The sequence below is a fragment of the Globicephala melas genome, chromosome 9 (genome assembly GCF_963455315.2).
Source record: "Globicephala melas chromosome 9, mGloMel1.2, whole genome shotgun sequence".
Taxonomy (NCBI): Eukaryota; Metazoa; Chordata; class Mammalia; order Artiodactyla; family Delphinidae; genus Globicephala; species Globicephala melas.
The window spans coordinates 56,227,768-56,239,850 of record NC_083322.1 but is presented as its reverse complement, the minus strand read 5'-3'; the positions used below and the strand labels follow the sequence as shown (position 1 = coordinate 56,239,850).

Genomic DNA, 12,083 nt, shown 5'->3' with positions numbered 1-12,083 from the left:
GAATAAAAAAAATGCAAACCAACTTCCATCTCTGTACTTAGCTTATTAGACCATAGTTCACATTATATACCGGAATAAATGCAGAATTCATTGTGTTGGGAGGGAGAAAGGAAGGGAATAAAGGAAGAAAGTTTGCTCTTGTAAAGCATGAATTTGGGTTTGCCAAGACAAAAGCTTTATTTTTCTGTTTGCATTTTTCATCAGTCAACAAAAATAGCTATTCTAAAAACAGAAACCATAGTCTTACCAAAGTTAACATCACATTAGAGCTCTAATTGAGAGCAAAATATGTTTATCTATCAAAAACTACACAGAGCTTAAAGAACAAAGACATGAAGTTTTCAATATGCAATCAGTATGATAAAGATCATAAATCACTGAACAAAAACAGGTTTTCTGTTTCCAAATGAAATAGGATTCAAGATCACAAACACCCTAAAACTATACATATACCATGTATGTTTATAATGAACTGGCAGATGTCTGATTATGTGGGGAAATGGCACATTTCCTTAAAATCCCACTAGAACAATAATAATCCATCAAAGCAACCGTTTCATCAGTTTGTGTGTGTGTTTTAAATAAAACAGAACTTTTCAAGCCAACCCTGCTTTTCTTCAGGCTCTCAGTGCCATCTAGTGGAATATTACTAGGGTTACAATTTAAAAGGAGGTTTCAGCAAAATGATTTACAGAAGATTTTTATAAAAGGTTATTCAAGTGGCATTATTTTAATCCAGCTTTATACTTAAGTGATAAAATATATTTTAATCCTTTCTTCAAAATAACAACATTCCAAATATACACATATTTGTTTTTAAAGAAACAGATCTTGAAGGAAAACTGATTTTATTCATGGAAATGTACTGAATTACTATCACATACTAAAAATCACAAAACTGGAAAGCAAAACTTTCATATTTGATACTCTGCCAAATATTTTTATTTACTTCTCTTATTCAATAGTTATGCTATTTTAACAAGTATTTTCCTAAATTTATTTCTATGAAAAAGAAAACATTAAAGATAATAGCTTTGGAGACATCAAATATATAATTTTTTTTAAAAGCTATCTTTAAAAATTTCTCAACTTCAATGAAAAATATCAAGCTATTTGCCACATGCCTGTCTAGCTAAAGCTGAAGAAAAGACACATAAGCTGAAGCACAGACAGAAAAGTCCAGTGTATAAGTCTTAATTTACGGTTTTCTGGTTTTTTAGTTTTCAAACACCTCATCAGACCTCTCCTTAAAAGAAATACTATTTTGAGAAAAGACATCACAGCACCTTCAATCCCAGTGTTTAATGACCCCAGTCTTTCCAATTCCTACACCTTCTACATCCAATAAAATTCTCAGTCCTAAATCCTACTTTTAAAATGTCTCTCAAATTTAACCCTTCTCCATTTCCTAAACCTCATACTCTTTATCTTCTTAATTAGTATCCTGGTCTAGGATTGCCACTCAAATATCTCTGTACCCTAGTTATCTTTCTAAAACAAATTAATCACCAACTCTGGAAGACCCCGCACTCACGTCTACCTACCCCTAATCCTCTCCTAGCTGTGCTACCACTGTGCATACCTTAGTATAGATCTCTACTATACTCCTCTGCAATTATCTATTTTTGCTTGTCTCTTCTACTCAGGTTCAGGTAGGAATAGAGTCTTGTACCTCTTTGCATCTTCAAAACTTAGTAACAGCCTGGCTCAATAAATGATTGCCAAATGCACTGCGTAAATGATCTTTTATGATTTGCTACGAAAGAAGGGTTAAGAATATCAAAGCATCTGAAGCCAAGAGAAGCATAATTTCATTAATGGTTAAAAAGAACACAGTTAAATATTTTTAGCCATGAATGCCTAAGAAAAAGTCTAAATGATTCTTCAGATCCATGGTTAGAGTCCCTCTTGGTACCACCTGCAGAAGACACCTGTCTTAAATGAAACATAATCCTAAATTGAAATTTAGTGATTTATCCCAATCACTAAAGCTAAAAAAGTCTCCTAGTCATAAATTTCAACACTAATCCTGTCTAAATCAGATAGCAATAGACTCATCAGTTTATTCTTTTGACTGTATTTTTGTCTTCTCTCTCCTACAAATATTACAATAAAGATAGTATAAAATATCAGAGCTAAAACGGCTCTTAAATATCATCTAGTTTGGGCTTCCCTGGTGGCGCAGTGGCTGAGAGTCCGCCTGCCGATGCAGGGAACACGGGTTCGTGCCCTGGTCCGGGAGGATCCCACGTGCCGCGGAGCGGCTGGGCCCGTGAGCCGTGGCCGCTGAGCCTGCGCGTCCGGAGCCCGTGCTCCGCAACGGGAGAGGCCACAACAGTGACAGGCCCACGTACCGCAAAAATATATATATCGTCTAGTTTTCACATGTTTTCACAGATGAGCACGCTGGGGCACAAAGCTATTAAAATGACTTCCCTTTAATAAGCTGAATGTTTAAGTCAATACTTGAACCTAGCTCTCTTGGCTCTTATTCCAGCACTTTGCTCATGTTTTGGTAAAGTTCTGAAAATAAAGCTCTGTAATTAATGTGGTTTTAGGATTCTTTTCCCCGATTCTAAGAAGCCGGTCAAATCCATTTATCTTACTTCACAGAAGTATTTAAAAGCTAGAAAACACTCTGACCAAACTCCCAGAATATTATATAATAGAAATGCTACAGAGTAGGTAGGTACTCAATAAATATTTATGGAATTAAGTATACAAACAAAAATACTTATATTTAGACAAATATATTTTCAGGTTTTGACTGCAACAGCTATTTCTTTTGTCTCCTCACCCTATATTTTTCTTCGATGAAGAAAATCAAAGGCATAGTTAAGCCAATCACGCAAGAGTAAACATAGCTGAATCCTATTTGTATTTACAAGTCAATAAAGTCAAGGCCTTAAAAAACAAAACAACCAACCAAAAAAACCCCTTATCTTTAAAGAATAATATCAGAAGGCAGTATTTCCGTAAAAATTCATAAACAATATTCATATTAGTACTTTTTTTCAGGTTTACGATATGTAAACATTATAGAAGCACTGTGGGAAGTTTACTTAAGATGTTTACTTAAGTTTTACTTAAGATATAGACTTATAAGGTTCTGATATTTTTATTTTTTAATGGGATTCAATAAATCCTCTCAAACACAGTCCCAATAAGTTCTATAACTACCAACCATGTGGCTATTACAATTATTATATAACAAATGTTGGTCTTAATTCTTCATAATTCTGTAACCAATTAAATTATCTAAAAATCTTTCACATAATTCAAACAATATAGATTTCCTTAAATGGATAACAAGTTTAGTCAGTAAATACAATATAGATTAATTTCTTATATCCTTACCTCTGCATGAAAAGCCCATTAATTTGAAAACAACAGAATCCATTTACCAGGAATGAAATTTTAGGTCATCACTAACTCTTCATTCTACTTTTTCCCACAAAAATTGTCAATAAAACTTACAAAATTTTATCTAGAAGGGCTCCTGTATTCCTGTTCTTTCTCCTCATCGCGTCCTCCGCTTGGCCGATGGTTCCCAAACATGGCTCCACACCGGAATCAGCTGGGGATATTTAAACACTACCGACGCCTGGCTCCACCCCCCACGCCGTGATTTAATTGGACTGGGGTACGGCCTGGGTACCGGTGATTCTAATGTGCAGCAAAGTTTGGGCACCATTAACCTTGGCTCTGAACTATTTAAGCTAAGATTTTTTTAATCTGCTCAAGTTTCCTTTCCTATAGCAAATTCTGAAAAGAATCCTTTTTTTTTTTACTTTCTGTACTATTTTCTCCACCAAAATTCCAATTTTCCAATATATGGATTATTATTTGACTCACATCTCCTCTTAAAATGGGATATAGTGTCATCTTATCTCTAAAATGCAGAAATTGTACCAGATGATTTCTAAGGTTTCTTCCCACTCAGAATTTATATAGTTCTCAAGAAAAAAAAAATCAATAGTACTTTCTGGATTATCAAGCTCACCTGACTCCCTTCTTCAGTTCTCCTTAACTACCCTCCTTTTCCTAATGAGTCGAACCATACGAAATCTGCCAATATTAGACCATTTCTAATCTAAAACAGCCATTTCATATGCTCCATCTTAATATTTCCCTCCTACTTATCCTTTATACAAGAACCTTTTAATGTAACACCCAAGCTAAACTTTCTTACTTGAAAACCCCAATGAAATCTCAATTCCTTGTTAAAACTTAGAAAAATATGATGACAAGAACAGGAAAAAGAAATGGGTCCATTCCTGAAGACGAAAGATGCGTTTTTTTAAATGTTCTACCTATACTTGAGAGATAGAGCTATTAAATAAATTAATGTTTAAAAGCTTCTCTATACAAGTATTTACATTGAACACTTAAACAGTGTAAATTGATTTTTTGTTTGTTTTTTTACTTTTCCCACTGGAATATCAGGGGAATCCAAGCTAAAATAATGCTTTTTTTAAATTGAGGTATAATTGAGGTACAACAATATATTAGTTTCAGGTGTACAAAATAATCATTTGATATTTGCATATATTGCAAAATCATCACCACAATAGGTCTAGTTAACACCTGTCACCATAAACAGTTACAGAATTTTTAGAGAAAATTAAATTTATATGTATGACCTAACTATAAAGTAACATCTAAATTGTGAAACACAGCATTATGTTTCAGCATCCAAGTTATACTAAGCTATGCTGTGTAAGGAATTTCTGAACGTGAGCCTTCTTAATTCTTAGTTTCAGTACTGACTGTGAACTTCAACCACATCAAACTTAATCTACTGACTGGAGCTTTGCCACTCTCCAGACCCAGCAATTCAATTTCTCAAAACCACCCAGAGTAGCTCACCCTGCAGTACTTGAAATGTTTCTAGAGAGAGCACAGAGAGAATAGACACAAAAAACTCAAAAGGCTTTCTTAGTATAAGGCTAAATTTAAGCTGAGGGCATTGATGCTAATTTTACCATTAGCTGTTTTACAGTTTAACTCAATTAGCTTCTTAGTGTCAATCAGCCCACTGCCCTAGGCTTAATCATCACCTGAACCATTTACACTTGCTGACCTTGTGATTCCAGACTGGCCTCTCTAGCCAGAGCCCATCATCTTAAAAGTATACACTGCTATACATATACACGTATCTATTCTTTTTCAAATTCTCTTCCCATTTACGTTATTACAGAATATTGAGTAGAATTCCCTGTGCATTAATCAACTATACTCCAATATAAAATAAAATTTTTTAAAAACTTAAAAACTAAAAAATCTTTTTTTTTTAAATAAAGAGTATACACCGCTGATCACTGATGGGGAGAGGGTGCGGAGTCAGTAAGAAGACTATGTAATGAAATCATTATAAATTCTCTACCTACCGCTACTGGGAAAACATCACGGACTCATGGTTTAAAGACAACAGAAAGTTCCTATGCAATACATTCATGTATTTTTTAAAGAGGCTCACATCAATTTTACTCTGGTTCTGAAACATCTAATGCAATCCACTTCAAGGCATGTTCATAATGCCTGATAATCATTTCTTTAAGTCAAAGAAATACAGAGAATTATCTGTCAATTAGGATTTATGGTTATCTCTCCCAATTTTATCACATCCAACAGTCTTTTCTAAAATTATATAAAACTATTCAAAATGTCTCTTTATAGCTTCTGAGCCATTTCATGCAAAAGCGTTGGTTAGAATTTTATCATATTTGTATCTGACCTAATGTAAAAGCTAAGCAGTAAATACAAAATTCACTTTAGGGGGCAAGGCACCTCAAAGAGGTGGGAAATCATCCTCCTAAGCAGCTGACACTGAGGTGTGATAAGAGGCCGTAGGATTGCTGATCTAGAGAAACAAGCCCTGTGTATTAAGTTGCCAGACACAGGAAACAAACAGTAGTTCCAAATATGATCCTCAAATTGAAAACCACAAGAGCAGACATTCAAAACAGGCTTTGATCTGCGATACAGCTGCTATACATGGAGGCAACTGTGAGTGGCGAGGCCCCGGAGAGTGAGACAGCAGGGATTTATTTATTTAACAATGGCTAATATTTCTCCTGAGGGGAAGCCAGCTAGCTTTCAAATGACACCTATTAAATTTGTAGACTGCGAAGTTCACATGAGTATCAGGGGATTAAAATCCAAAATATCTACAATTTAGCATAAGCTGTGCTTTAGCTACTTACTCAAAAATCTCTGCTCCAGGGACTTCCCTGGTGGCACAGTGGTTAAGAAGCCACCTGCCAATGCAGGGGACACGGGTTTGAGCCCTGGTCCAAGAAGATCCCACACGCCACGGAGCAACTAAGCCCGTGAGCCACAACTACTGAGCCTGCGCTCTAGACCCCGCGAGCCACAACTACTGAGCCCGTGCCACAACTACTGAAACCCACACACCTAGAGCCCATGCTCTGCAACAAGAGAAGCCACCTTAATGAGAAGCCGGTGCACCGCAACAAAGAGGAGCCCCCACTTGCTGCAACTAGAGAAAACCTGCATGCAGCAACAAAGACCCAATGCAGCCAAAAGTAAATAAATAAATTTATAAAAGAAAAAGAAAAAGCTCTGCTCCATAACAAAAACATAATTTACTATGATTTTTGGCTCAGTGTTACAGCATAAAAAGTAAGCCATTTCATTTTATTTATCCAAATTACAGCAGATGAATCAATAAGTTTCATTTATAGATATATAACTGCTTTCAGGCAAAGAATTTGATACAATAATAAACTCTAAATTTATCAGTTTCGCATTTTCTGCTTCACTATAATGAATCATACTGCATCCCAATGAGTAATGAAAGCAAAAACAAGCCCCAAGCCTACAGCATTATAAAACTTTACCTAGCTCATCATAACAACCATCTGCCTGTGGGAAGGAAAATCTTCTGTGAATCAATTATCCAAAGGCAACAATATTTTCTTAAGGAAGTGAAAAGTCGCGCTCACTCATGTAGATCAATACCTTTCCAGGGACCCGGAGACTCTCAATGGCACCAACATCACTGAGGCTCTCTGGGGGACTTTTCAGACCCTTAAAAAAAATAATAACATAAAAGGAATTTTAATTGTGCTGCAGAACTGTAACATGATAGAATATACTTATTGAAATAGAAATCACCATTTTAAAAACAGAAATTTTCCTGCCTTAAAATAGATAGAACATATGTTTCTAAAAACAATTGTCACAACACATATAGTACTATACTATTATTAAATCAAGTAAAGATTTACTTTCGGAAATTTAAAATAAAATTACTATATGGCACCTTTATACCTAATGGTTGAAGTCTAACTTAACCATGATTCAAAAACAACAAAAAGAAACTTGGGTGACAAAAAGCATTCTATAAAAGCACTTATCTATTAATCATGACCAAATGCATGTGGTAAAAAGGTCCAAGCATTATGACCCACAGATATAATATACCAACTGACTGAGCTAACCAAAGATTTTTAAATAATGATAATTGCTTAGTTAATACATAAGTAATCCCTAGATTTTATCATTTCTCAGCAATGCACCCAATTTATACTACATAATTGAGACTTAAATCTCACATCTCACTGCTTTAGCTCTTTATAGAAAGTACCTGGTACTTTCTATATTCACATCAAATGAGGGATTCTGAAAGTCTCATTTGTACCAGGGAAAGTTATCAAGACAGAAAGAAGTCAGCCATTTAAATTTTCTTTAAAAGCCTCTTTTTAACATAGTCTATTCAAAGCAGACACCTAAATTCCCTGTAATATTAGTCTATAAGCAAAATTAGCTGGTACATGAACTTGAAGAGAGATTTACTCTACTGTCAAGTTTCTGTCCTTTAGATACTCTATATTGGCTTTTTGGTGTCCTTGGTAACCAAAATACATGTTATGTTTAGGTTGATTATTTGGGTCTTAGAGTAGAACTTGCTCATTTTTAAATTATAGAGGTGTGTATTTTCTCTTCCCTATTATAAAATACCACCAGTCATAGCTACAATTTTTTATGACAAGGTGCTCTAACCTCATCCCCAATCTTCCATTATCCCCAGAATACCGCCCTTCTTTGTCTCTCTTTCTCTCTCTCTCTCTCATACTCTCTCTCTCTCTCTCACTCACTCACACACACACACAAACACACACACACACACACACACACACACCACCCTCTAAAGAAACCAAACCAATACTCCACTTTCAGAACTCCTCTATGAAGTTTTCCTAAATCTTACGTTTCAAAGAAACATAATTTCTCAGTAATGCTCATGGATCATCTCCATCAACATTACCCAGGGAAGTTTTTAAACATAAAACTTCCACATAAAACTTCTAGGTCCCACCACAGAGCTAATAAATAGGTATTTCTAGATTAGGACCAGGAGTTGCATTTTAACAAGCAACCTGGATGACTACTATAATCTCCAATGTTTTAGAAACCCCACTAGACATTTCCCAACACCTCTGCCAAAGTAGTGAAGTTTTAAATATCAAATATATATCTCTCAGACCCAAGAGAAGGGAAAGACCAAGTCCTCTACTGGCCTTTATAGCCCAGGAGCTAGCACAGTTCCAGGAACAGAGTAAGCACCAAAGAAATTAGTAAATTATTTGGAGTCTTAGGCTCCAATCTCTAATTAGACCATCGTTCCCATGGGAATATGCAACTGACTTTAAAATGAAGTTTCTAGGGAAGTCTGCAGGAATAAGAAAAGCATACTGAGGCTAAAAGTCTTACAATGAGTGAGAAAATAAAAGTACAAAACTACTCTTGTGTGTTTGTTCTTCGTTGTCTCAATTACTCACCAAGAGTCATCACAAGGGCATAGCACCAAAAGTGGTAAAGAAGGCAAGGTTGGGTTATGAAATAAACTTCTCTATACATCATATACACACACTTATATACATTCAAACATATACACATACATGAGAGTAAAACTTCATAATTTGATTCAAAATCACGACCACCCCTGAAATACCTTTTAAAAAAATAATTGCCATGACATTTAAACAAACATTTTAAAATGTATAGATTTGTTTAACCACTCTAATAAATTCTTGAAGGAATATATCAGGTGTAATTTTCTCTTTCCCCAGAGTTACTCAGTAAAGAAAACAATGCCTAAAACAAGTAAACAAGTGGTATATACCAATATCTAGAAAAAGGCCTTGCCTCCAAATTAGTTACCACACATGATAATTTGCTACTAATACATGACAACTTCACACCAAATGTACAAAATAAAAGTAATAAAAATTGGAAACCCTATGTACATGTTAGGAAGCAGGGGATTCACAGAATGTCTTCTGCAGACAACCTGCCTGTCATCATAGTCTAATGACGGTGACAGTAACTCACGGGCTGTTATAAGGGATAAAGGAGATAACATATATGAGAGGCCAAAAATGGTGTCTTGTACATGGTAAGCACTCTTCAAGTGTTGACCATTATTCTGAATGTCACAGAGAAATGCTTTTTTTATCTTATCAAAACAGAAATAAAGAATTAAGTAAATGTCTCAAAGCACAATATGACTCACCTGTATTTTAGGATTACAGATCCTCAACCCTTTGATTAGGAATTTTATAGATTTCTACTAACAAATATGAAGTCAGCATTTTTATTTTATCTTCGCCTCTTTAAAGCAGGAAGTCATGGTTATAAGTACAGTACTCTGCCTTTATTAATTAAAACTTTCACTATAATCATTAACCATTATTTGATTTTCTTTTGTATTTGATTTTTGTTTTCATAATTTCCCCAGTTTAAATTTATATAAAATCCATCATAAATAATACCTGTCTTTGCAACTTTATTTCTTTGCCCAAATCAGAATACACTTCAGACTACTTCTGTTTTGTCCCTATGAATACTCAATTTCCATTTATGAGACCAGCAACTTACATCCCAATGATCAAAAGGAGCCTGTGAGATGATTTGTGATTCCTTTTCTTTTCAGAAAAAGTTTCAGCAAAACTCAACAGAGTGTTTATATGCAGCCCTCAGTTTCTCTCAAACCCACCCTAATCAGGCTTTCCCCCTGACCACTCCACAGAAGCGCTGTTGTCAGGTCACCGTCGACCTTAACGCTGCTCAGTCCAAAGGCTCATTCTTATTCTCACCTTCCACGGCCCATCTGTAGCATTTAACACAGCTGATCACTCCCTCGTCTTGTAAATTCTTTACGTGGCTTCCAGGACCCACTCGATTTGGATGTTCTCTATCCAACAAATATTTATTGAGCATCTGCTACAGGGCAGGTGCTCTTCGGGTTGCAGCAGACTGCTCACTTCACTGGCTGCTCCTTCTCAATCCGCCTTCCTAGATCCACCTCTTCTCCCGACCTTGAAACACTGAATCCTCAAAAGCTCCAACTGTGGACTCGTTTTATTTCTACAATCACTCCATTGGTGATCTTAGTCAATTTGTATACCCTCTTTATTCTCATAACTCCTAAATTTTTATCTATACCCTGAATGTCTCCTCAGAAATTCAGGCCTTTAGCCAACTGCCTATTTTCTTTCTCCAAATATCCAAGAGGCTTTGAAATGAACAAGTCTTAAAACTTTCTCCCTTCCTTCAATCTGTTCCTCTCTCAGTCTTACCCACCTCACTAAATGGCAATTCCATTCTTCCAATTGCTGGGGCCAAACCATTTGGAGTCAACCTTGAAGCTTCTCTTTCTCTCACAGCCCAGATCCAATCTATTAAGAAATCCTGTCGGGCTTCCCTGGTGGCGCAGTGGTTGAGAGTCCGCCTGCCAATGCAGGGGACACGGGTTCGTGCCCCGGTCTGGGAAGATCCCACATGCCGCGGAGCGGCTAGGCCCGTGAGCCATGGCCGCTGAGCCTGCGCGTCCGGAGCCTGTGCTCCGCAACGGGAGAGGCCACAACAGTGAGAGGCCCGCGTACAGCAAAAAAAAAAAAAAGAAAGAAATCCTGTCAACTCCACATTTACGATACATCCACAATCTGACCTCTTCTCAACACGTCGACCACTTAGCACCCTGAGTGAGGTCCATACCGTATCTCACTTGGATTACTGCATTAGCATCCTTATTGGTCTCCCTGGCCTTGCTATGGGTGAGGAGAAAAGTAGAGGAGATGAGATGAGGATGAGGGTCTATGTGATCAGGCTTCCTGCCCTCAGCTCTCTGACCTCATCTCCTACTACTTCTCTCCTCACTCACTTCACTCCACCCACACCGCCCTTTGCTGCTCCTCAAACATGCTCCTGCCTCAAGGCTTCCGCATCTGCTTTTCCTTCCACCCAGAATGCTCCTTCCCAGACATCCTCAGAGTTTACTCCCTCACCTCCTTCAGGTTTTTACTCAAATGTCACCTTCTCAGTGAGGCCTTCCATGGCCACCCTATCTAAAATTATAAATGACCCCAAATTGCCAATAACTCCCAGGATTCCCTATCCTCTATTCCTCCAAAGCATGTATCACCACATCTGCCTTAGCACTTGGTTTTGTTAACTGCTACATCCCCCAAACTTAGAATGGTACCTGGCACATAGTGTTAAATAATCATTTGTTGAATGAACTGAAACAACAGAGCCCAGCATAATGGAGAAAGCAGAACAAAAGAGCTCATCTAAATAAAGAGCGCTAACAAAGCCTGCTCTACACTCTCCTCCAAACCAAGATCCTTGGAAAGCTGAAATGCCAAAAACTTTAAGTTTCATAGACCTTAATTTCACATCTCTCCACATCAACAACAATATATTATCAGCATATTCTTTAGCCTCACAAAAAAGAAACATCTTTATGTATATTTATTTGTAATACTACTACATTTAACCTAACAACAAACAGTACAAATAAAATCCCCAATGTAACTCTAGGCAGCACCCTACTTTCCTACCTCGCAGATTCATGAAATGTGTATTAATAATGATTAAACACGTGGAAGTCAAGCCATAAACAAATATAATTAGGATGACTTTTAAAATACGTGTGAAACTCTGAATTTTACCTCACCTTTTACACAGTGTAGTTCCAGCTTTTGGTATGTGCTCTTTAGTCTAGTTTTTTTTTTTTCATCCCAACTAACCACAGATTTTACTGCTCAATCCAA

General features: G+C 36.6%; 1 protein-coding gene across 2 annotated transcripts in view; it reads right to left on the bottom strand.

Annotated features, from left to right (window-relative positions):
* The window catches only part of VPS50 (VPS50 subunit of EARP/GARPII complex), a 135,737-nt gene that overhangs the window by 120,906 nt on the left and 2,748 nt on the right, over positions 1-12,083 (bottom strand). For both annotated transcript variants that reach the window (XM_030857259.2, XM_060304599.1), the window contains exon 2: positions 6,985-7,053. In XM_030857259.2, coding sequence (XP_030713119.1) covers positions 6,985-7,053 — 69 coding nt within the window. The remainder of the gene's footprint in view (positions 1-6,984; positions 7,054-12,083) is intronic.